Raw genomic sequence first — 26,361 nt, 5'->3', positions numbered from 1 at the left:
CCTGTGCTGGTAAATCTAAGTCCCACAAGCAGATGATGGCGGCCGCCCTCTGTACGATAGCAAATGTTTGTGGTGGTTTCGTGGTGGTTTCTGCCTTCCTTCTTTGGGCTGGAAACCGTGAGTGAGTGAGGCATCAGGTGAGTTTACTTCCAGTACAAACACACATCAGACTGGCTCAGTCTCTGGCCCCTCAGAGATCCAAGCCTTCCTCTTTTTTGGAACTCCATCACTGATTCGCCTTCTAACCCCCTCCTCGCTCCTCGGCCTGGTTTCAGTGGAGGCAGCACTCTCACCTCCATTACCACATGACGCAACTCCACCTTGTTTTTGGAACATCCTTTGAGCTGCATCAGCTGAATGCGAGCTCCCAGAGTGCCATGCTCTTCTCCTGGGGAACATTCCAAACCCAGAAGGATCTGCAGGCTTGGCTGCTTCAGGAGGATGAGATTCACCGGAAGGCAGATGATGAAGTTGGATGGATTCAGACTCGGAGTAGGAGCTGCGTGTACGAGGGAAGCTGCACATGGTCACAGCTGGGGAGGTAATTTTGGAGGGTGAGAAAGAAAATGTGGATGGAAGCGTGATTTGTGGCTTTGGGTAAAGAAGACCTGTCCTCCTGCGTCTAACTTCAACTGGTCTTCCCTCCCCCTCCAGTTCCTTTGGCATTGCTGACTCTCGTGTTCTTTCTGCGCTTTTCTCCTTGTCACTGATCCTACGTGTCCTTCTCCTTGTCAGAGCTTCCTCAAGTTCCACTTCAAGGTGGTGCACGTCCTCAATTATCTGGTTGACGCGATCAAAACGAGCAAGCAGAGCATTGACACATGGAAGCAGGTGGTCCAGGAAGGGCTGGACGTCAAAGCTGTGCTCAGACCCTGACGAGTCCTCAGACCTGACAGAGAGTGAGGAGGACAAGGGACGAGGAGATGAAAATAAAGAGGATAAAGAGGGGGACTGAGTGGATGGAAGGGAGGAGAAGACTGTGGAGGGACGGGACTCCTGGGAGGCCCTGGATGGAGGGATGTCCATGCCTTCAAACTTCACTCGATGCCTGAACTAAGGAGGAAAGCAAATGTGTCACATCAGACTCATGAGTCGGCTGAATTTTGTTTAATCTGTGGTTTCATTCAATTTACTTCTTTGGCCTTGGTGAGTCCAATCCACAGCTTGAGCCTTTTGATGAGGAACTCCACCATCTCATAGTCCTGTGGTTCAATAGCTCGACAGTACAGTTCTGCTTGTTCAGCCCTGACGAACACAGACAGAGTTTGCAATGAAGGCCAATCTCATAAAGAAATAAAACGTCTCACTGCATGATGGTGGCATGCAATGAGTTAAAAAATAATGTGCAGGCACCATGGAAATGATGCCAATATAAGTCAATAGGGATTCTTTTTCAAGGAGGAAAGAACAATTTCCTGGTTCAACATCATTACTGGAGGTGTTTTAACGCTTTGTCACTTTCAACCCATCAAAGTGAACTCAGACTGAAAAGTCAGCATTTTTTGGACAAATGTCAACTCTGCACATCAACCTGAAAAGTGGTTTTCCTCTTCAGTCCCTGTTGCAGTTCTCTGATCCTTGCATTCTGAGAGCTTTCCAGGTTCACTTCGCCCTCTGCTACTGTATTATGGCCCTCGAGGCAGAGTGTAGACAGGTCACAGGCACCAGGAAGCTCCGTGCCTCAAAAAACAGTCAAGTACAGCAGCAGCCATCTTGTTTGAAAAGAAATTTACCTTTAATCCATAGCAGTCAAGGTCTGAGTTCTTGATAGTGTGAACAGGACTGGAGGACTGAGGTGCCATCAGAGCTCGAATGAACTGATAATGTGAGTCCCTGGAAGCGTAGTGTCTTATTCTTTTCTCAGATGAGTTGTGTAAGGAAACTGGACGAACATAGCTGAGACTGAGGAACTTGGTTGAAAATCTTGTGATACTTCGTTCCTGCGTATTCTTTCTAACAAGTGTTGTCATCCTCTGTCACTTACATGCACTTGTAGGTCATAAACAGCAAGTAGTATTTTACGGTGAAAGGTTGTTGGGTTTTTTTTGTCAATAAACAAGTGAACAGAGGAGCAACGCGGTTGTTACACCATTACCGAGCCAACTCAACTCGTGAACCGTCTCATGTTGTCCCTTGAATGTGGCTAATCAAAGGCTAAATGTCCAGAAATCATTTACGTTAACGTGAACCACTACAGTCCATTTTCCTGTTAGTCAACCTTTTGGTCCACTTGGAGAAGACCGAGTTCAGTTCTCCTCTAGAGGACTAAGTGTGAAAACACCCTGATAGGGACTGCGTCAGGTGACTGGTTGCAGTGGTTGTTACCAGCAAACACCAGACTTGCAGTAGGCGACAGGTTTTCAAGTCCAGTCTGAGTCCCGTTGAGAGCCTTTCACAACATTAACCTAACTGATGATGGGCTACTTTCCTAACCCTAACCTCGTTATTTTATTTCAAAAGCATGTTGTCAATAAATAAGATAACAATTTCTAAACCCCAAAACAACATTAATCATTGCTAAAACTTCACCTTGAAGCTCAGTTGTTGTTTTTGTCTTAAATCCAAGTGTCTGTGAATTACTGAGAGTGCAACCGGATCGAAGAGTCCTGGATTTCATCAGACGATGCACTTGAGACTTTTTGGGCAGTTAACCGGTATTAGCCATTAGCCATCAGCCATCATTAGCTTCAAGCTAAGTGTATGTGGCCGGCTCTTTCTGCATTCAGGAGCAACAAAAAAGTGATGCAGGAGGGGGAAAAAAACATTTTCATGAAATCAAGACACCTATATGTGAGTATGTGACAGGCAAAACACTTTCAGAACCATTAATAGACATCACCATTGATGATCACATGATCCTACTGACCTGGAGTCAAACAAACTAACATTAGCATCCTTAGCAGGGAATTTGAGGAACTTGTCAGTACAGACAATAAACATCTGTGGACATGTTGGCTACACGAGCAATTCAGATATCAGCATTCACCTGTATGAGCAGATGAGAACAGCTCCACAGAGTCTGGCCAAGAACCAGACACCTCCCCCCATCAGCAGTAGACCGTACATGGGGCCCAGGACTGGGTGTACCCTACAGAGCCTTGAGAGGTCAATGTGTCCACGCAGGATGGACAGTACTGACACAGCGGCCTGATGCACAGACAGGAAACCTTCCACTGAACCGGAGAAGAGCTGAGACAAAGACAGACTCATCAGATACATTTTTATTTCTTAAGAATATTAATGTCAGTTGACTTTTTCATCTTGTACCGTGTTTCCAAGGTGAGTGCAGAGCAGCAACAGCAGCAGTAAGAGGACGGAGAGCGCACACAGATCCCTCCAGGCTCTATGCAGCACTCGGCCGATCACGATCCACCTTCGCACAAACCTCAATGTTCCCAGCAGCTGGAACAGACAGCAGTAGAAATGAACATGCATTTCATATAGCATCAAGCAAATGTTTTGTATTAAGGGGAACTCCAGCTCCCAGTTACCTTTAGAACAAGCAGAGTGAGCAGGACAGCCGCACACTGAGAAGACCTCTGCGCCAGAAGAGCAGGACGGTGAAAGTTGATGAAGCTGTTGGGTTGGGATCGCAGCTACACGGCAGAGGACAGCGGGGACATGACTCACCTGAGTACTTCAAGATCGTTTTCTGATTTGATGTTTGTTGTATGTGATTTATTATGTTTTATTTTCTGACACAGCCAGCATGAATGTTAGCGGAGCAAGCCTGGTGGTGCTGGCCAACCACAGCACGAGGTTGAATGTTTCAGGGATACAGGACCACTGGTTTCAACAATATGAGCTGTCCTCCTACCCAACATTCAGGAGCGCTGTTCCATTTAGGCTTTAAAAAAACCTCCATATAATGACATCTATAATTTGTTTTGGATTTGAAAAGAAAGCAACATGTGAAATAGATGATTTCTACTGAACTAAGTAGAACATAAACCACTGACTGATAACATGAAATCATTCTGGTTGACAATCAACACCCCTCCATGAAATAATATCAGATTCATATGTTATGGATGCTAAAGAGGTTGCCAGAAGTTGTTCCGTTCTACCTTGGAAACACAGGAAGTGGCCTGCCACAGGAAGCAGAGGTGGAGGACACTTGTTGCCAGGGACAACAAGGCCAAGAGTAGCTGGAGCCAGAGATGGACTCCATGCAAAGCTCGCCGAGTGGCCATGGACCACAGCTCTCCAACGATGATGAGGAGAGCAGAGATGAGAAGAAGAACCTGCAGAATGAAGCCAAAGCATTTAATTACTGAACTCTGTAGAATACACAGAGGTCTCATTATTACAGCGTTTGCTACCGTCAGCACCACTGGAAGGTCCAGGCCTGAGAGGGATGACGGGATGAGGTGTGGAAGGATAGAGAGGGAGGGACGGATTCTCTGGGTCTCAGAACACTTGAGCTGAACGGACACGGACACAAATAAACCAGACTCTCGATGATAGTGTGTGAAGTCCACAGAGACAGCTTTGACCCTGACAGAGATTTAAAACACGATTAATGATTGTTAGTAAGAGACAAGCAGGAGATGTTAGAGAAACAAAATATCTGGAATGAAAACTTCTTGGATGTTTCTAATGTTACAACGAGAGAGGGAATGGCGTTTAGGGATTCGCCTATCAATGATCTATTCAGCATCTTTGGAAAAAATACCAAAACATTTGTTCTGATTGTTCTAAGTTTTGTAATTTCGTACAAGGTCACTCGGACAAAGACTAGACATGCAAGAGTGTTTATTGTGTATTTCAGAGTCAAGTTATCTGCCCCCCGAAGCAAAACTCCTGTCTGTTTCTCTAACTATGTCATTGTTGTCTGTCATGCATTACAACTTAAGTAACAAGTCTGTTTTGAAAAGAAATCGTATAAAATGTGCAGATATTTGTGTCAAAATGTAGAGAGTAAAAAAATCAAAAGTTGTCCGAGAAATCAATAGTAATACCTGAACACTCTGCTGAAGTGCAGTATTTGTACTCTCCTCTCTGGAGGTTACTTACTCTTTCGTGCTCCAGTCTTCCATGTGGAGGTCGGCCAGGAGCTGCTGCGTCGCTGCACTGCTGTTCCCCAGGAGGGTGCCTGCCGTCGGACCCTGAGTGTGTGTGTACTGGAGCTGAGGCAACCCAACAAGGTGCAGCAGAGGGTTTTGGTGGATGTGTGTCACCAAGTTATGGTTAATCCACAGCAGTGCACCTGACCAGCTTCAGGAAGAGATGATATACAGACTGTACATTCATCCAGATGCACAACAGCAATTCAGGGCGAGAGGTCATCTATTAGCCAGCTGTATCAGGACCTTCCTTCATTGTAAACATTGGTTTACAGCTCGTATTTGTGTGTACATGCTGAGCCGAACAACACAACAAAAAAAAACCTCCTGAGACTATTTTTCTTCAACCAGCTTCATCATTACGCTGGTAGAAGTTATTGATCGATTATGAAGTTTTGACCTTGTTTTGTAGCTTACACTGCCTTAAATTAACATGCATTCATGTCCTGAAAGATCGATTTTATTCAACATGCAGGACTGAGGACTTAAAAAGCAAGATCGATTAACTTGACATGACAGGAATCTTAATTTTTGCTCTGGTTCTCTCTGTGTATTCCAAAACTGAGTAATGTGAAATGTACTTCCTTAATTTGAGGTCATATGACCTCGATTCAGGGGTTGGTCAATTACCCCATTCCCTCCTAAATACTTAAGGCAGTCAGTGTGTACTTGGTTTGGCTGCAGGAACCCAAGTGCTGATTCTTACTCTCTGACAGAGGTCAGGTTAGGGCCCTCCAAGGGTGCTGTGTGAAGACGGTGTCTCACAGCGGTGTGCAGCAGCTGTCCCTGCCTCTGTTCTCGGGTGTCCTGGTAGTTCACCATCAGCACCAGCAGCAGAAATAACAGCTGGCACACACATTGCTGCAGAGAAGATGCAAAGGATGACAAACATAGCTTGCAATAATTGCGAAACCACCAAAGTTTATTCTCACCCTCATGAGTGATTGCAGAGCTCGGACTTTACGGGCCTCCTCTTTAGCCTGCAGTAGCCCGTAGCCGCATGGTGGTCGAACCTTCCCAACATGCTCTCCAAATGCCCTCACTACGGTGGTGTCCTGGGCCAGCTGGTCCTCCACCTCAGGATCTACGGGTCGCCACACTGCTGTGTAGATCAAGGCCTGCACAAACACCTGCACAAGGAAGAAAGACATGCAAATTAAAGACGCTGCTGTCCACCAAAGATCTAAGAAGTGAGTTAATTGGATGACTCACCTTAAGAGGTTCCAGTAGCAGAGCAGAGGTGAGGAAGGCAGAGAACGCTGACGTCAGCCACATGAGGACCACCGCTCTGGAGAAGGAGGTTCCGTAGAGTCCCACCACAGCCAGGCAGGAGCCCAGCAGCATAGCCACAACTGAGTAAATCACACACTGCACCCAAGGAGGGAACAGCCAGCTGGGATGACTTCGAGCAACACCTGTGGGGAAGGAGATAAGTGACAGAATCAGGTTGTGAGAATTCAGGGGAATATTTTGTCCCATAGGATTGTACCTATGCGTGTAGTGGAGGGGGAGCAAGTTGAGTCAGGAGAGGGGCTTGGCAGGAAGGTGCTGGCCACTGAGTCGACCGAGAGTGCAGAGGGACATTTGTAGAGCTTGGCCTCATATAGGGAGGGACAAGATGGCGCATCTGACTTTTGGAGCTCGGCATCATCGAAGTATTTATCCTCACTCTGATCTGACCAGCTACTGCAAGATGTGCTCTGGCTAAGAAAGACAAAATAATAGACATTTCTTTAAGTTAAGCAAAATTAAAGTAAGTTTTTACCGTATAAGTGCACACAAATAGTTGTCTTGATCTCAAAAAGTTGCTTTTTCCTGCTGTATTACTTTGTGTGGCTCTAGATTGCAGACAGAGCCAGCCATGTAAATTTAGCTTGAAGTTAATGGAGACTAAGGGCTGAGAACAGCAGAGCTGTCACAAAACACCAGGTGATAAACCCTTAAACGCATCATCCAATATCATCCATGTCCACATCAACCTGTATGCTCGATAATCCACAAACCCTTTGAGCAAGTACAACATACAACCTTTTTGTGTATATTGGTGTTTTTTAGTGTGCTATGGACCTTCCACCATATCCTTGTTAAAGTCTATATGGACAACATGTCAGTTTCTGTGCTACTGTGACTGAGCACAGCAGGTCAATGAGTGTAAGGCAAGGAAAAGGGCCTGAGTTCTTGAAATGTAAAAAGAAACAAAGAACAACTTTTTTTATCGGCTATCATTTTGGGAGGGATTTTCCAAAAACTAGGGCACACATGAATGACGTTCGAGGTAGACTCACGTCCAGGACAGGACAGCGTAACTGAAGACAGAGGTGAGCCTTACGTGTTAGAGAATGAGGAAGTGGTCCGGGGTGAGTCCCTGCCGCTGTCTGAGTTGCTGTTGCTGGCTTGCACTGTGTGTTCTGTTGCTGCAGCTATCGACATCAGCAGATCCTCCTCTGGGACCAGACAAAAAATAGACACACACTGAATCTATGCAGGTTCAACAAGAAGAAAAAGACTCCAGAATTGGGTAACGAAGGGTTTCTATCTTTGGCAATAGACTTTGTTTTGGTTAATCTTTGCAAGCTTTTTCCAGAAAATCTTTAATTCTTTGGAGGAGATTTTCCTTCCGTTGAAACTGGAAATTATTCATTGATTTTCAGAGTTTCTCACCAGACAGAGTAAGAAATGTTGTCAGATTTTGGTTGTGGACTTTGAGTGGCTTGGTATTCACAGTAAGGATGTCTTGGTCCTGAGAAGAGGGGGCAGGGTGGGAGCAAGGATGAGGGTGAAGGGGAGGCAGGAGGGCAGCAGAAGAGTCAGAGGAGGAGGGTCCAGCCAGGCACAGCTGCAGCACCGCCTTTTTCCTCCTTAGTGGCCGTGTTGAACCCAGAGCTGAAGAGGACTTGCAGAGGTCAGGGGTCATGGTCGTCTTGGTGGAAGGGCCTCCTGGTACATTGAGTAGGCTGTCACATGATGCCCACACACCCTCCTCCAGGCACACTCCATCTGTCTGAGGCACCAAACCAGATGCAGCCCAGAAGTCCAGGATACTGGAGTCAAACGCATTACTCCCTAATAACTAGAGACACAAAGAGAGAGTAAAACTAAGGTGTGTCGGAGTAGAAGACCAGTCAGGCTTCAGTGACTCGGGTCATCACGATCCAGATTCAGACTCAGACTCAGAAAACCTGATTTATCTCTGTGGGGGGCAATTGAGGGAGCCGAGAGCAAGGCAGTTGGTTACACAACAACAACACTACAACACAACAACATAGGCGAGGTAAGGAAGTGCAAGGAAGTCTATCCATCCCAGGTTTGGCAGCCAGCAGGCGCCTTGTATAGAAGTAGGATCATCAAAATGAAATAAATATATAAATAAAATCAAAGGAAATATATTTGAAAATATGGATACATGTTTTTCCTAATCAAGCATTAAATTAATTTCAGAACTTACCCAATATTGTGGGTCATTTTATTATCATTGTATCCTACGCCATTACGTATGAGAAAAAAACTAATGATTAGAACAAAAATATAGTCGGTAAATACTCCCTAAGTGACTCCATAAAGTTGGCGTGCATGTGTGCCTGTGTGTGTGTGTGCGTGTGTGTGTGTGTGTGTGTTTGTGCGTGTGTGTGTATTCTCACAGATGAGGGACTGTCCTGGACTGGACTGGAGGAATTTGGCAGAGACAAGAAAGAAGGACCTGACAGCTCAGACTGGCTGATGTGAATGTCCATTTCTACAGAGTGACACACTGGAGAGGCTCGCCGTGACATGTCCACCATTACCTGGGACACACACACACACACACACACACACACACACACACACACACACACACACACACACACACAACTTCAGTTTTTCCAAGTATAGTTTTAGATAAACAGGGCACACCTGTAGTTTTTCGTAGATAGGGATAAGAGTGTTTGAGAAACAAAACCTAGACGCACGTCCACACACCAGTGTGCTGACCTCTAATCAGTAGCAAACACAAGTACACAGCCTTAAACATTTACTAGAAGGAAGATAAGGTGATAACTGATCCAGGGTCTGTCTCAGCAGGAGTCTGTGTGAAGTTACCTGACTATGTGATTTTCTAAACAAGAAGCAGAGGAAACACTGGAGAGGAAACACCAGCACGGCAACCGTCATCCCCACGGCAACTGTTTCCAGATTAACCAGCAGCTGGGCAGACACTGGCCCGCTGGGGAAGACAAGACACAAATTACTGTGGTTCGGTCAACTTTACTCAATCCACAGAAATCCACTGCTACCCCAGGGAGACGCTACTGCTGCCTCAAGGCGAACAACAAGAGGAAGAGGAGGAGCTTCTTTCCTCAGGCCATCCGCATCCTCAACAAACACTGACTATTTTTCCTCTTACAACTGCACATACAATTCATTTTATATTTATAATTTTTAGTTTATCATGTAATTGCTTATTTGTTTTTTCATACTGTTGTCCTTTTGTTGCTTTGTAGAGTGTAAGCACCCAATACATTTCACTGCATGTTGTACAATCTATGATGTGTATGTGACGAATAAAAGTCCTTTGATTTGATTTGAAAGAAATATTTTGTGTCTGTTTAATGTGTAGCTTGTATTTTGTCTCACCTGTGCCCCTCTGAGCCCACAGCCCCGTACCACAGCGCACCCAGTGCCAGGTACAGGTGCAGCATGAGGGCACTGCAGGTCACCCTCTGAGCCCTGGTAAAACGACTGTGAGCCGGGCGATCCCACAGAGACAGCCACAGGTGGCGCTCCACCACCCCAAACATCAGCTGGGAGGTGAAGACCCGGCGGAACTGAGAGAGCTCATCGGGACCTGGGGAGGACGAACTGTAGAGTTAGATAAGGGTCCTTCGCTCTCTGTCTGACTGCATGAGACCGAGGCTGACACTGACATGGAATCACTCCGATATAAACACAATTTTCCTCAACATGTAGATCATTTTGACATCTGGCAGTGACAAATCGATGTCATGACTTTTCCTTCCTGCATTGCTTCTTTGTGTCTCTGGAATACAGAAAGAATGATGACTGGAAAAAAGGTGGGGTAGATTATTCCAGACTATGCTATGAGTTATTAAACAGAGTAGTTTTACAGTTTCGTGGCTGTAGCTATGAGCAGTCAGTCTCCATTAGCTTCAAGCTTAAGCTACGTGGCTGGCTCTTTCTGCATTCAGGAGTGAAAGAGAAATAATGCAGGAGGTCAAGGCCCCAAAAACCTAAATGTGAGTATCTGAAAGCCAAAAAAGACCACAACACTTTCAGAGAGAGAAATTGCTATCATGCCATTTCTATGTTTTAATATGGTGTGTGTTTATGTGTGTGTGTGTGTTTATGTGTGTGTGTTTATGTGTGTGTGTTTATGTGTGTGTGTGTGTGTGTACGTTAAATCTTACACGAGGCTAAAACTTCCTTCTCCACTGTTCCATTCCTCTGATTCTCCACTGACAGCCAGTCCTCCACCAGGAAGAAGAACATGTGGTCTGTCATGGGGTCCCAGACCACCACATGCTGAACGTACCAAGACGGGTCGAGGCCTACGTTCACACGGATGAAATTCAGTTATGCTGATATGTAATCACACAGCTGTTAACACCATGGAGCCACATACACACACACACACACACACACAGCATATATGTATATACTCTGTGTGTGTCCCAGGTGGACATGTGTGAGAGAGAGGGTATATTTATAAGCACACACATGCTAACAGTAGACAGTAGTATGTTTTCCTTGAATATTTCAAAGAAATTTTGTGAGAATGGTTTTACACATCAATTTTAGTTCAGTTGTTGAAAAAAGGGTCTATTATATTACTGGAGATGGATTTGTGTTTTTCCAGTTACCAGTGTTGTCATGCCAGATCCGAATTTTCCAAACTTCCCCCAGGTTGTCATCCGTCTCTAGGTGAAACTGGTCCAGGCTGCCGCGTTGAAAAGCTCCGTCTCTCTGCAGATGGCGAGAGCCGCTCTTGTTCACACCATACAGACTGATGCCAACATGTGCTGTGGTGCCTGATGGGTAATACCACAGAAATACACATAAAAAAATTCTATCATTTACTCAATTTAACAGCTTTAAAAATTCAAATGTGGAGATGCATGTCCTAGTTTCTGTTTCTGTCCCACATCTTTGAGAGGTGTCTTTGGCTGACCTGCTCCCTGCCTCCTGCCAGTCTTTACCAGCACCCTGTAGTGGTACAGTCCTGGTCGGCCACACAGCGGGACCTGGCTCAGTCTCAGGCTGTCCAAGTGGTCCAGTTTGTGGGCAATGAGACCCACCAGCAAGTGAATCAGAACCAGGACAGCACAAACGATCTCTACCACCACGTTCCGCATGGGACCACTCGACTACAGAGATAAGACATGGATGATGGGGAGATTCAAGATCAAGATTTGAATTAAGATCATCAAAGGCTCCTGCCAAATCCTGGCTTAGAATTTGCTGGCAGATATATTCATTACTCAAGTGATAGTGCTATTACATATATTATATAAGAGCTTTGTGACTGAACATACTGGTGGCAGCAGAACAATGGCTCCAGGATGAACAAACAAAGTGGCCCCAAACATGGTGAGGTGCTGGCTCTGACAACGGGCTGCGTGGAGTGTGCTGCCCTCCAGTGGCTGCAGTCCCTCACTGCTCCAACGCCTCTCCTTGAGACTGTAGTAACGGCACAGAGAGCTGAACACACGAACTGACACGTGAACAGGGCCTCCCTCCACCAGAGACGAGGTCAGGTTGACAGAGAGGGGCTGGTCGGTGCCGTTCAAGCTGTTATGGAGGAAACACCATCTAAGTGAAGTACTCGATTACTCCTGAAAAGTAGAAATAAATTACTCACAGTGAAGACAGAAAGATAGTTTCTTCAGTGAAGGTGGTCTCAGCTGAGAGAGTAAGAGCCCTCTCTTTCACGATGGAATCCTGGGAGTCATTAGTCGCTGGCACCATGGAGCTCATTTCTACCCTGACGTGCCCTAAGCTCACTGGAGGAGCTCCTAGAGATGCATAATAAGGGGGGGGGGGGGGTCCTTGTTAATTTATGCAAATCCTCATGTATATATACAGTACTATGTACAATGATATACGTGCTGCATAATAAACCTTAAAATTTACCCTTATTGCTAATTAAGTGGCTGTCAGCCACAGTCGCTCTGGAAATGTTGTAACACTGTTGTATTAAGTTTGGCTTTTTACATTAACAAACTATATACAGGCTGTATATTTTTAATTTATGAACTATATTCTTATTACACTGATGCCTGTCTGTAGTTTTCATGAACAATTATTTCCAGCTACAATAAACTGGACAATTGTGTTTATGCTGCCCTCCAGTGGCAGATGTCCTCTATAATTTATTGTTTTATTTAACATGTAAATTGTATGCAATCAAAACTTATCCATCAAATGAGTGTAAACATTACAAACAGCATAATGCATATTTTGGCTGGCTCTTGTTGCATTGCGGAGGCTCAAGAATGAGCAGCTTTCAAGCGCCCGTCCGTACAATTTGAACATTGCTGGTGATGCTTTAAAGGAAATAAAAACCTGAAAATAACAACCAAACCTAAAGTAAGACAAAAATTTTAAATCCCTTAAATATTCTCTCTCTATACATTGTTTAAGGTTAACTCAGTAGCCACACCAGAACGAGTATGTAGATGCATACAAAAAGAAGCCATTAAAGCCTGAAGCACGCAGGTCCGTCCATGCCGAGCTACGTGAACGTACTGGAACAAACGGTTTAAAGTGCCGCTCCACGGCGCTGACGGAACACACCACACTTTTCCAGTGATACGCAGGCGTAAGGCTGAGTCACAATTTGCAAAAGTTGAGTTGTAGAATGAACGTGATCAGGGATTTAGCGTACCTGGAGCCAGGCTGAAGTTGAAGGAGATGAATAAACCCGCGTTTTCATCGAAGTCATCCACAGGTTTCACGGTGAAGTTCAACTGTCCTTCAGAGGGAAGTGTTACAGTGAGCCAAGTCCCATTCGTGCCTCCTGTCTGACCTCCTCCTCGACCACCATGTCTACTGTTGGGCAGGGTGACCTGTATGGCCTGGTTGGGGTCCAGATCCTGGATGGGTATGGGCTGGCCCTGAGGTGTGGACAGCTCCATGGCAACCAGTGCAGTAGAGATCGGAGGGTTGGCTGCAGTCAGCAAAGGGTGAGACTCCAGCGCTCCATCGATGCCAAACAATACCTGCACCAACTCTGGCCTTTGACTCCTCAGCTGAGCAGTGAGGGAGGTGGGAATTTGAAATGGACAAGAACTCTTCGATCCACCAGTCAATGAGGACTGAGACAGGAAAGTCTGGAGCTGGCCGGACTGCTGAGTACAGAGAAGATCAGACGGGTTCCCTTGGAAACCAACTGCATTGATATATGGTGTGATGATCGAAAGGGGAGCCTCGGCATGAACACGTGAATGTATCAGAGAGCGCATTAGAGACCCTGCGTGACCCAGCGCTGACAGGGCGATGGCTGAAGCTGACTCAGGGGTGCTGGAGGAGCTGACTGATTCCGGCACAGCTGCGAGGGAACTCCCTGAGAACGTGGAAGAAATATCACTTATTATGTTTGTTCTATATCTGCGTTGAGCTGTGATGCAAAAGGTCAACAAGCACCTATGACTGTGAGGATGTTCCTTCCTGTGTCCAATGTGGTCAAAACACCAGGAATCATCTGCTCCTCCATCACGTGGATCATCTTCCCCACGGCTTCAAGAACCTTCTCCCGACAGCCGTCACACACCAACTCACCAGGAACAGCCTGAAAAAGAATTTTAGCTCAAGAAGTGCTGGACCTCTAAATAACATGCTGTGAGATGTCTCCATGTTCAAACGTCCTGTATTCATGGGAATGTGGGTGTGGCACAAATAATCCAAATAACCACGTTTGTACGGCAAAAGAACAAAACTGCTTACAGACGCAATAAAGGAGGACAAACAAATACTGATCAAAAACTATAAATAACTATACTAAAAACTATGAATTAAAAAAACGAGGATATTTCAAAAATGGGGGCGACTTAAAATTAAAAAGCTGAAGATGAGTGTGAGATGAGTGTCAAAGGTCACTTACAGGTTCCTGACAGCTGGTCTGACATTTTGCACTAAAGGCATGTAAAGTTATCATGACCAATTATAAGGCTCTTGGTTTTATCGGTTTCATTTCAGGACAAACTGCAGACATCTACTCGTAGTTGGAGGGTTTCACTGGGAGACATCAGCAGTATCATCAGCATAAAATCTCAGTTTGATACCTGCTGCCACTGTGGCAACTGTACTATTACTGATGATTTGTTAGGCGGTTCAAGCGGAACGTGCTTCCTTACAGTGGACTGAAGCAGTGCTGAGCTGACTTGATCCACATCCAGGAAAGAGGAAATGGAGAGAGAAACCAGGGCTCGGGTCACATTTTCCCGGATCTCCCTCCTGCTTGAGAGCTCCTGAATACTGTGCGCCGACTCCATCTGTGGATCAGTGGGTAAAATCCATCATTGCTAACCTTTACCAATCTTGTTATTTTGTGATGGACTACAAAAGAGATGTTACCTGATTGAGCTGGCTGGTGAGGGCAATGGAATAGGGGATGATCTCCTGCGGGTAACCGTGTTGGACTAAAGCCCACAGCTCTGTCTGGCTCTTGTTTCTAAGCCACTGACCTGCCGCGCTATCCCTCACAGGAGTTTCCACAATCAGTGTTCTAAAAAGTTAATTCCAGTATTAGACACGTGTTTATTTGGCTCTTTCTACCCCAAAACATGCTAGCTTACCTGTTCAGAGCAACGACCTTTGCCCCCAGACTGTCCTCTACAAGCAGACTAACTGTGATAACCGAAGTGTTTCGTTCTTTCCCGGGAGTCCCCACCGGCACCATACTGCCAAATACTGAACGAGTGCCCCTAGGAAGACAAAGCATTCTAAAAAGCCTGATTTTGTCCATAGAAAATATAAATCCTAATTCAAACCTTTGACTTAAAGTTAACTGAAAGTGCATTTTGCCTTTTCAGTTCTCATACATAGGTTTCTTGAACACCAAGACTTTTCCCCAGTGTTGCATTACGTCTGTGTGTCTTCAGAATGCAGGAGTCCCCAGCCACATGCATTTAGTGTGAAGCTGATGACAACTAATAACAGAAAAACTGCCCAAATAATCCCACTGTAATGCATCATCTGGTATGATCCACTTTTTCTCTATCCAGTTGTCAGCTCCTTGATCCAAAAACACCCACTGGTTCAACACTACAGTGAACAAGATGAGCGTGAGCTAACTGGTGCACTCTGTGCTAATGGGAACAACCACAGACTGGAAAGATTCTAGTTCGTACTATTGAAGATCAAATCAAAATGTTTGTGGATTATGGAACACACTATATATTAAGAAGATGTGTATTATACCAGACGATGTGCTGGAGAGTGTTTTTTTAAACTGGTGTTTTTGGACAGTTGTGCTGTTGTTTTGTTACTGTAGCTGTAGTTCGCCATCAGCTACAATTAGCTTCAGGCTAAATAAAGGTGGCTGCATCTAAGTCCAAAAGTTACGCAACAGTGGGAAGAAAACATATTCATGAGCTTAACACACCAATTGTGAGCACCTGAATGAAAGAATACACTTTTTTGTGTCAAGTGTTTGTTGTTGGTATGTATTCACCTGTACAAAGTGAGCACTGGGCACATTGGCATATTTGGCTTGCATGGCACCACCTGGAAGGTATAGATCACCTGAGAGGACTCGCTTTCTTCATCTTCATCTTGCCAACCTGACAACATATGTTATAGAACACGGTAATTCATGATGACAGTACATGTGTCCAACTTTTTCATCCTTTAACTGCAACAAAGCTATTAAAGTAAGTTGGCTTGTGTAGCAGCATTCACCTGAGCAGTTGAAGCTGACCACCGTCTCCAGCAGACGTACATGGGACTCCGGGTGCAGCTCACACTGGCCTCCACGTGGTGGACTGTTTGGTAGAACTGTCAGGCCAGCGCTGCCCCACCTCCCTCTGCTAGGCTGAGTTACATTGACAGTGAAGGTATAAATCTGCCCTGGCTGCAGGACACCTGAACGCACCACCAGGACATGCGAGTGTCTTCTAGAGGCAGCAGCCTCGGCAAGCTCAAGGGTCATGCCAGTCTGGTCCTCAGAACGCCATCTGTACTGTAAAAATTGATTATAAAGTTCCTTGCTTTATCTGAACTTGGTTTGCTGAAATCAAATCTTTGTGCATTAATTTCTGATTAACTGACTAATTACTGATTGAGGGTTGCCTAAATAGGCTTAATGTCCTCATCAGCAGAGGTGAAAGTGGCTTAAAAGTCTTGCCGGAACTGTACGCACACGTTTAAAAAAAAGTTGTTGTTGGAGTTTTATGGTTTTTAATTGGTTTTGGGTGATTTTTCTTACAGTTTTCGGGTGTCTATTCCCCACACAACTGCAGACCCATAGCCCCACCGTTCCCGCGCAACCCCTGGAAATGCTTTGAAAACTTCTTTTCACAGTAATTCCCCACTCCAGTGCTAACAACAGGGAACAGGCAGACATAAAAAAACAGATCATCAATATCACTCAATGATTGATTCTTCTTGTAGGTTCTTACTGGCAGACTCCTCAGAGACACTCTCTCCCTGGAACTCACTCTCATCAATGAGTGGCTCTGAGTCTGAATCTTCCATGGGTCTAATTTTGCTAACTTTTTCTCCTGCTTCTTCAACTCACATTTTCGCTCAAACATGTCACTTATTTTACGTTGCATTGTGCCGAGGCAGGTAGCCAGCAGCCTGGTTCTTTGATTTTGCCCTCTGTTTTGTTTTCTTTCTCTTTTTTTTGTTCCGTGAAAGCGGAACGCGTGTGGTTTTAACCAATCAAAACTATGCTGGTAACGTGACCCACGTGTCCGTCTGTCAGCCAACCAGAAACGCCTCGCATGGGGAGATGCGCTCATGGGCACGACTCCGTGTCAAGGCGGTTTCACACTGAGCGCGCAAGGCGCAGGCTGCGTGGGGGAAGTCCATTCATTGTGTATGTGGGCGCGCTGTGACGTCACATGAGCGCAAACCAAGCCCAGCAACTCGGTAGCGCTGCGCGTGCTTGCGCCCCACCCCACCCCGCACAGCACTACGCGTCTGCCGCGTTCAGAGTCAAACCGCCTTCAGACGTCGTTTTCTTTATTTAATATGGGATTTTGACAGCTCCCTTCTCCTCCTTTTCTAACTCTGTTCCGGCCGTGAATATTTTACCGGAACTGCGTTCCGGCTCACTTTCACCCCTGCTCATCGGTTAAGGATGAAACTCAACAGTAGAATGCGGCAGAGGGAAGACACCAGTGTCTTGATAAACTAACTGAAAAGGCTAGGAAGTAAAACTCTGATTTTCTTAACAAGAGCACTTTTTACTAGCATTATTACCTCAGCCTCGTCATCACACTGTCCGCATTGTGCTGAGAGGATGATGGAAGTGCTGTGACTGATGTGGTGGGTAGAAGAGAGGGAAGAGCAGGACACACACTCTACAAGTACAGGAAGCACGGGGGCTTCACATATGGTTACCTAAAGATAATGGATAAAAGAGAATTACAGGAATTTTTAAGCGTTGAAGGTTATATCAATAAGGTATAAAGTCATGGAGATGAAGCATGCTGTTGTTTGATGGCACGGTAAGGCTATAGGCAACACTCGCCATTTGTGTGACGGACGCAGGGCTTCTTCCTGTCTTGTATACAGTGAGGGTGAAGATGTAGACCTTGTCTGGGTGTACGTGGTTGCTGAGCACGGTCATAACACTACTGTTCCTATCAATACACTGCCCTTCAGAGTGAGTCTGTGTTGAGTTCTGCAAATGAAAACACACAGGCATTATTAAAATATGAAAGACGAACGTGAAATCATTTCTACACACTAAAGTTGTGTTCACATGCAGCACAAAGCAGCCGCTCCAGTTTGATGATGCAAGTGGCACAAATATGCGTTTGCTGTGAGCACAGCTTTGCTGCTCTAATATCAAGAGGCCTGTACCACGATCATGTAGGTCCAGTGATACTGCAGTGCATCCTCCACACCTGGCTCCACATCCGGGTCGCGGGACTCAGTTCCATCTAGGACAAGGTCTCTGTAGCTGGGCCACATTCTATGTGAACCCCCTTTGATGACAGGAAGCAGCGGAGAATGGACAACTGTGACTTTGGTCTTTTGTTGGACAAGCAGAGGAGTTCCCTGGAGTGAAACAGTGAATACAAGGCAATACTGTCCCACATCAAGGGTGCACTTTGGGAGTAAGAGAAATGGGGAAGCTGCATCTCTAAGACCGACACCCGCCCCAGTGTAATCCATACTGCCATTTGTGCAATGTGACATTCTGAATATCCTCCACAGGAAGGTGGTCTTGTAAGCAGAGCAGTTGATGTCCATGCTGGCTTCAAAGATGTTTGGTCTTGACCTGAAGATAGTGGGCTGGCTCTGGATCAGAGAGACTTGAGGGCTGGAACACTGCAGCTCCTCCACGTCTAGTTGAAGTTGTGTAAATGCGTTGCTGATGCTGTTGGAGACTTTCACCATGATGCTGTATTTACTCGGCATGTGGTAAGTATGATTGACTACACTAATATCTGTGACCAGTGTTTGAGTAGAGTCTCCAAAGTCCCACTCATATCTGACTTTGCTCCCTACATTACTTTTTGCAGAAAATCCAACAACAAATCCGACAAATATTCTTTCTGATAGACAAACAAGCGTGACATCCTTCACAGGCCACTCAACATGAGCTGTCTCATTGAGCATCTTGGAGCAGACACCATTGCTTGCTCGCACACTTAATGACAAGGAACCACTTGCCGGTGGAGTATAGATCACTTGTTGTCCTGTGAGCTGTAACGGTTCAGAACCTTCCAAATGAAACCTCCAAGTGTAGCTGACTGGGAAAATATTTTGAACCTTAACTTCGAAGTCGATTCCTTTCGCAGCTTCTAAAACATTGGGGATATATCGTACCAGCTCTAACCCTTTAATACCCTCAATGACCAGAATGTGACGTGACACCTCAGCACTACTGACCTGGTTCACAGCTTTCAAGGTAACTCGATTCATCCCTGCCGGAAGGCTTGATGTGGTGAACTGTCCCTCGATAACATTCTGACTAAGAGTCCAATCTTTGTTTTTAAATGTTAAAACAAAGCTTAAATTGCTTCCTTTGCTGATTCTTGGAATAAATGTTACTTGTTCCTCAGTGCAGACAGTGGACTTGCTAATATTCAGTCTTAGATCTTCGATTGCATCTTGGACAGTCACACTATGTGAAACCGCCTGCCAATTTATTTCATTGGAGACATTCAATGACACTACGTAGACACCCTCCTGTAGAAAAGTGTAGATAAAAGTCTGGTTGATAGCGGTTCTCAGTTCGGCTGTGGCACCTTTGACTTGCCAGTCCCAGTGCAGATCACTACCCTTGTTGATCAGCCCCTGGAAAGAAACAGCAGCACCAGCACTGATGAGAAATGGTGGTGTCCTATCACCACTTCTAAAATCCACCTCTTCTATTTCCTCCTGGACTAAAAACAGTTTGGTGTCGTTGCTCTGGCTGAGAACGTTCTGAACTGAAACTCTGACAAAAGAATGACCCAAACTCGTAAAAGTGTGGAGAAGAAAGGGCACATTTGTCTGTAGGGGTGAAAGATGGTGGTCCACATACCAAAAGTACTGCAGGTCTGACCCGGTAACTATGGATACAGAAATGTTCATACTTTTTCCAACTGCCACGATATTTGACTGTATCGTCATGTGTGCACTTGTTACGCGTTCGACTGCAACTATAGAGACGGTACTGGTGGTCTCACCTAACTTGTTTGAGGCACTTAGCTGAACTGAAACCCTGTCAGGAGTTTCAAATAGCAGGTGGAAAAGTTCCCCATCTTCAGAAATCTGTTCCTGATTTTCTCCATGTGTAGCTAGCCAGTGATATGTGACATTAGAACCTTTTGTGACCGAAGCAATAAACAGGAGTTCCTCTTGTGTTGGTATGTATTTCATGTTTATCAGACTCTGACATTCAATATGAGGACCCTCTATTCTTTCAAAGACCTCGACTGAAACCACAGCCTCCCTTCTACTCACCATGTTCTGGGCTATAGCCTTCACTTGATACACTCCTGCTTTGGGGAACGTAAATCTAAATTGATAAGTGCCCTGTTGCATTGTCACTAAACCGTCTACTGCCCAGTGGTAGTTGGTGCTGCTCACAGCGCGACTAACTGCTGTGATAAGCATTTCCTCTCCAGCTACAGCAAAGGGCTGGTCGATGTGAAGAGAAAAGTCTGAAATAGGATGTAAAATATTCACTTTCAGGGTGACTGAGTCCTGGCTAATGGCGTTAAATGCAGTGGCAGTGACTGTGAATTGTCCTGATGAGGTAAAGACATGTGAAACATTCTGCTTTGCCTCGGCTGGAGAACCATCTCCAAAGTCCCACAGCACAGACACATTGCTGCCAGCGCAACTCACAACCCAAAACGATGCTGACGTTTTGACCGGGATGGTGCCATTTTCACCACTGTGCGACACAGAGAGGTTACTCACAGGTTTTTGAATGGTGATGCTTACTTTGGCTGTTTTGTTGCTGACTTTGTTCATTGCTGTTACGAAGACCTCTTCAACACCCTCGTTCTTAAAAACAAAACACTTGTGAGCATTTTCTGTCAGTGCGGTGGGACTAGAGAAGCTGGTACACCATGTAAAGTGGCAGCTTGTTTGTTCGGGGGTAACCAACACCTGGAAACAAACCTCCTCTCCTGCTGCTACTGTATTCTGGGGTGTCTGCACCATCACATCACTTAATGGCGTTTCAACACAGATACTTCGATTGTATGATACAGAAGTGACAGAACTAAATAAAATCAGGTTAACATGAAAAACTCCCCGGCTGGTAAATGTGTGTGTGACTGTGGACTTTCCCATCACTATAGTCAAAGGGGATCCATCTCCAAACAACCAATGGAAAGTAAGAAGGGATGCATTCCCTTTCACAAGAGCAGTAAGTTCTATATTTCTACCAGTCACAACACACTCTGAAGGTAGTACTTTGCTGACTGCTAACCTGAAGACCTCTACACAGATAGACTGATGAGCCTGGCTGACCTTATTAAAAACAGTTACACCAACTGTGTAGTTCCCTGGAGACTTATACACATGTGAGATGGAACCAGTTGTAAGGTTTCCCTGCTGGGACCCATCACCAAAGTCAAAGTTCCAAATTAGACTGGTACCAGAGGCAACTGTCGCTCTGACATCTGTGGCAGTGCTCAGCTCGCTGGGTCCGTTGTACCTCACTCTTAATCCAGATACTTTTACCAGAACTTCCACCATGAGCCAAGCGGTCAGCACAGAAACAGTGTTGTTGGCAGACAGTGTGACATTATAAACTCCAGCTGATGCAAAAGCGTGAGTGGTGCTCCTTTGGGTGCCGTGAACATTTTTAGAGTTGTCACCAAAGTGCCACGTGTAGGCAGTATTATTGGCGGAGGGCTCGATGGAGGCTTGTAGGAGAAGAGTCTGATTTACGAGGGGGTTCAGGGGGGAGTAGGAAAGGAAGAGGAGGTTCAACTGAGGGCGAACACTGGCCTTGGAAGACGTGTCAATGCTCTCATATTGGTTGGAGACTTGGACATTAATTGTGAAGTCACCTGTGTTGGGATTAAAAAAAAGAATGAGTAAAAAGTACAATGAACACCATGTGATTGCTGTTTTTGTAAAAAAAACAAAAAAAAAACAAAAAACAACAACTCTGAAACTCACTTTCCTCCGCTTCACTGACGTTTTGCTGAACTTCAGGAGGAAACACTTTTGCCACTACCGCCAAATATTGCAAAATGACATATTCCTATATTTTACTTTTGTTTTTTGTGTTTTCTTCATGTTCTTGTAAATTACTAGCGATTAGTTTCTCTTTAAAAGCAACTGTGTGGTGCTAGACACGGTACATATTGTTCAGATTCAAGGCTCAATCTCATTTTTAGCCCTGTTTACTTTTCCTCCACTGTGGTCACCACCTTGTTGCAGACACGTGGCTCTAGACAGGTGCAGCTATGGGGGTCAGGGTTTTGGATCAACTGGTAAAACCGATTAGGTTTTGTGTGTGTGCTTACCTGGGATAGGATAGGTGTGGTTCACTGAGTGCTGGACATACACCTGCCTCTCTCCTCGCTCCACCAGCCCCTCCGTGGTCTTACAGGGAGCAGACTGGGTGTGGAGGACGCTGCTGCTGCCATCCCCAAAATCCCACCTTCATGATCAATTCCAAATTTATATTAACTAGATGAAGCACAACTCCACAAAATGTGTTTCAAGTTGTTTGTGATTCACGTTCAAAGGCCGATCCACTAAACCTCTGTTACTAGAAAATAGAACATGAGTGATAGACTGTACCTGAAGGTGACTGGTAAGGAGATGTCCACTCTGACCCTGAGGATGTAGAGATGTGAAACATTCACAGCTACGACCTCTTTGAGGAACAAGAGCTCCGGCTCCGCTAGTGGAGCCATTTCATCAGCAGTCAGGAGGATTTGCTGACTCTGGGAGCTCACGGGGTTGGATGCTGTTACCTAGTGAACAGTTTTACCTTTTTAATATCGATGTAATTACGGATGAATAAATTAAGATATCCATCAAAATTAGGTTGGCATAGGTTTGCACGTAAATTGATTGCAAACTAAATCTTACCTTTAGGTTATACTTGGCAGGTTTCTTAAAGACAACGCTATAAGATTCTCCTATATATGCAAACTTTTCCAAGTTGTCAATCACCCAAGAAAAGGTCACTGAGGAACCACCCTCCACCTTAGCTGTAAATGACTGCACACATTAAAAGATACCAGTGTGAGAATGATATATCCACATTCACTTGAGAGAGCAGTTGGCCAGGAATGTTCTTACCTGCGGAGAGTCTATGAGCATCCTCATGTGTCCGTGTGGCTCGACACTGAGTCCTGTCACAGCCTCGTAGCCACAGACCTTCACACGCAAACTCTGAGAGCGAACCTCATCCTTCACGCTGATGTTGAGCATCTGAACCCCAGTAGAGGGAAGAACCAGAGTCACAGCAGAGAACCAGGCATCTTCGCTCTCTCTCTTGCAGGCAGGTACAGATTGGGCCACCAGTTCAGGGCAAGATGAGCGGAAGGGGAGTCCAGTCTGGAGCACTGGGGCTGACCATGAAGCCTTGGCCTTCTCCCCAGACCAGACCTTGACAATGATGATTGTTGGAGTATTGATTAGGACATGAATCTGGTTCTTTTCATCAGGTAGAGGGAGGATGATGTTAAGTCCAAGCCTTGGAGTTGGAACAGTCGACGGGGTTCTAATATCAGACGCCGTGGTTGTCTCTGTGTGGGTGACACCAAGTATGTCTTCGTGCTCAGTGCCTCTGTGGAGAGTGTCCATGTAGAGAATTCTCAGATCACACACTACCTCGTCCACCCACTGGCCACCTTGGGGCAAGAAGGTGAGGCCACCCTCCCACCAGCCACCCCACTCTGTTCCCCTGAAGGACAGGTAACTCTGGCGCCAGGGGGAATTTAGAGATGCGTCCCTACTGAGACAGTGAAGGAAAGTTCCAGAGTCACGAGTGTGTTGTACAGTCAGAATATCATCAGGGTACACCATGATGGCTTCCTCAGGAAGAGTGACCTGTTACAGCACATGAAAATGTTGTATCATAATCACTGTATTCATGCTCCAGTTGGTGTCTGATGGATCCAGGGGAAGATGCTAACTCACGCTTATAGTTGCCAGTTCAGAGGCAGGGTTTATTCTCAGGGGCAAATCTGCCACCAGGTGGTAAAATGGTGGTATTGCAGGGTATCTGGGCGGTGACGCAAAGCCCCGGCTCACTGCAGCTGAGACATAAGGACTGCAGGCGCTGGTGGTGGGGAGACAGGCCTCCAGCAGGTGGCACCAGTACTGGCCCATGCTGCAGCCCCCTGTAGTGTTGCACAGCGGTACTACTGAACAGCAGCTGAACGGGTTCAGAAGAGAGATGCAACCTAAAGAGCAAATATGGCGTTATTACTTCAAGTGACTTCCAAGAAAATGCTCACAGTAACCTGTTATACTGTATATACCTGGAGGTACCAGGTGGTGGTTGGGGTTGCAGTAGGGTCGGAGGATCTGGACCCGAGCCAAAGAGGAGGCTGGGCTGGGCTGGACCACCAGCTCCACTGATGTCAGCTGACCTGCATGAGTAAACCACAACCCCGGGAACAGCTGCATCTGAAACCGAGTACATCACCAAAGTACATTAACTGCAAACACTACAAAGATACACCATTCATGCTTGTTTGAGTAAACAAACTGCAATTAATCTCCAGAATACGCAGAGGTGCCAATATAATAGGTGCTTTAACTACGACCGATGTGACCGCTGCAGGTTCCTGAGTGTCTCGCTGAACTTTGCCAAGCAGCTCGTCTTACCACCATAAATGCTGAGTGTACATTGTTAGAGAAGGTTTGAGAAACACTATTTTAGACTGACTTCCACAACGAGTTGTCCAATGTCTGGGACAGAGGGGAGGGAGTTTATCTGGGTCCGAGAATGGATGCCGGTCAGAAGAACCAGTCCCACCAGGTAACTGTCCAGAGATGGTAAAGACTCTGCACACAGAGAGAAACAACCAGTTTAGTTCCAAACAACAATTATCATTTCATCCTAAAAGTCCTCTCGTGTTCCACAGGGAAACAGAAATCTCACCAGTTACATCTTTTTCACAGAAGAAGTGGTATTGTCCAGCACAACCAGTCCTCCTCCGCTGCCCCAGTGTCCCCAGTACCAGCTGAGGACACATGGCCTGCTTCTCCCCACCTCCCTCATCCTGGTCCCCTCTCGAACCCTTCAGCCAGACCCACACTGAGGTCCTCCTGAACAAGAGCAGTGTCAGACTCCTTCAGCAGGTGTATTGAAGACATTTCTGAGGACTATGTTTCGTCTGACTCACACTGGGAAGGAGTTGTGAAGAAATTTTTGCAGATCCAGACTGTCAGCAGCAGCCAGATCTCCTCCCTGAGTGTGACGGCAGGAATCCTGTGCCTCGGACCATGATGATGTGGACTCAGACAGCCAGTAGCAGCGCAGGCTGGACAGGTGGATGTGACTTCCTTTGGGACAGAGAACATCCTCTGCAGAGGAGCAATCACACTGCATCAGTCTCAAATACATGTAACTAAATAGAGCTGCACTTTGGTAGTTGGCGTTATAGATCGTCTGCTGAAATGAAGACATTTCCTTGCTGGCGCTTAACGTCAAAGCGATGTCACGTTAGACATTGAATCTTATCCTTTAATATCATGTTAAAATTCAACATTGGACTTACAACAAACTAAATAATGTCAAGATTGGAGCTGGATGGGGAGGCAGATTGACAAAAATGCAGGTTTTTAACTAACAGTCCATAACCAAACATTCAAACATGTCCAGGAGGGACAGTGAATAACGTGAAAAGATATTAAAGGTTCAATGTTTTGCTGTGAAAGCAGCAGAAACATTGATTGAAATCAAAAAGATTGTTTCATTGACGATTTATGATTATATTTTCATGATCAGGTCCATTTTTTACATTTTTTTGTTTTGTACATCTGGTGGGCCAAATCAAACCTCATGATAGGCCAAAGAAACACTTGTTATAAACATGCAGAATTTATTATGAATCGCGTTGGAAATAAGAAGACATCAACTGCTTTTTAAGCCATGCATGATATTTAAAGTCCAAGTGTGATTAACTGATAACTGAAGGATAAGTGAGCAATTTGTGAAAACTGCGGTTTAGTAAGTGTCAGTGCTGTAATTCACCCTGAACTGGAAGAAAGAATCACATTTGATCATTCACTCACCTGCAGCTGCAGCCATCCAGAGCACCCACAGCACCTGCAGCCTCTGTCGGGAGGCAAAGGAACCAGTACGAATCATGTTCTCCTGATGGAGGAATTCACCTCACTTGCATCATCACTGCAGGAAGAAATGTCTCCAGTCTTTGCCCCGCCGTCCTCAGTGTCCATTTCATCTTCCCTTTCCGTCCCTTTGTCCCCTCCTTACCCAAGTTTTGAGTCTCTCTCTCTATCTCTCTCTCTCTCACTCACACGCACAACCCTCCCTCTGCAGTCACGGTGAGTTATGGTGGTGTTAAAGTCCTGCTCTCCGCTCTGTGCGAGCGCCTGGGTGACTTCTACTTTGTCTCTCAGCAACAGCTATAGAAGCCGAGTGGACAGAGGAGGCCAGCACCGCTCATTACCATGTTGTAAAGTC

General features: G+C 45.7%; 1 protein-coding gene across 1 annotated transcript; it reads right to left on the bottom strand.

Moving 5' to 3' along the window:
- Window positions 1-26,025, bottom strand: pkd1b (polycystic kidney disease 1b). Its single transcript, XM_086196333.1, has 41 exons — window positions 25,950-26,025; window positions 25,058-25,238; window positions 24,814-24,980; window positions 24,598-24,716; window positions 24,188-24,335; window positions 23,844-24,109; window positions 23,001-23,753; window positions 22,788-22,919; window positions 22,494-22,639; window positions 22,214-22,350; window positions 18,093-21,751; window positions 17,487-17,627; window positions 15,960-16,239; window positions 15,733-15,841; window positions 14,855-14,983; window positions 14,634-14,784; window positions 14,414-14,551; window positions 13,704-13,848; window positions 12,946-13,623; window positions 11,920-12,073; window positions 11,594-11,759; window positions 11,230-11,425; window positions 10,922-11,089; window positions 10,469-10,609; window positions 9,678-9,888; window positions 9,144-9,267; window positions 8,705-8,848; window positions 7,728-8,136; window positions 7,396-7,510; window positions 6,556-6,770; window positions 6,279-6,481; window positions 5,999-6,196; window positions 5,773-5,927; window positions 5,017-5,217; window positions 4,323-4,497; window positions 4,068-4,244; window positions 3,492-3,596; window positions 3,268-3,402; window positions 2,987-3,189; window positions 1,134-1,245; window positions 1-1,053 (listed from the first exon to the last, which is right to left on the bottom strand). Exons 1-41 carry the CDS (start codon window positions 26,023-26,025, stop codon window positions 166-168), a joined length of 12,150 nt encoding a protein of 4,049 aa, XP_086052459.1. The 3' UTR covers window positions 1-165.
- Between the last annotated feature and the right edge of the window lie 336 nt (window positions 26,026-26,361).

This window comes from Aulostomus chinensis, chromosome 23 (assembly GCF_037954235.1).
Source record: "Aulostomus chinensis isolate RoL2024-O1b breed Wild chromosome 23, RoL_Achi_v1.0, whole genome shotgun sequence".
Classification (NCBI taxonomy): Eukaryota; Metazoa; Chordata; class Actinopteri; order Syngnathiformes; family Aulostomidae; genus Aulostomus; species Aulostomus chinensis.
This window is presented reverse-complemented; position numbering and strand designations above follow the sequence as displayed.

Coding starts and splice junctions, on each gene's coding strand:
- pkd1b (XM_086196333.1), bottom strand. CDS start 26,025: ATGATTCGTACTGGTTCCTTTGCCTCCCGACAGAGGCTGCAGGTGCTG. Junction 24,110..24,187: donor CCACCACCTGGTACCTCCAG/GTATATACAGTA, acceptor TTTGCTCTTTAG/GTTGCATCTCTCTTCTGAAC. Junction 13,624..13,703: donor GAACATCCTCACAGTCATAG/GTGCTTGTTGAC, acceptor CCACGTTCTCAG/GGAGTTCCCTCGCAGCTGTG.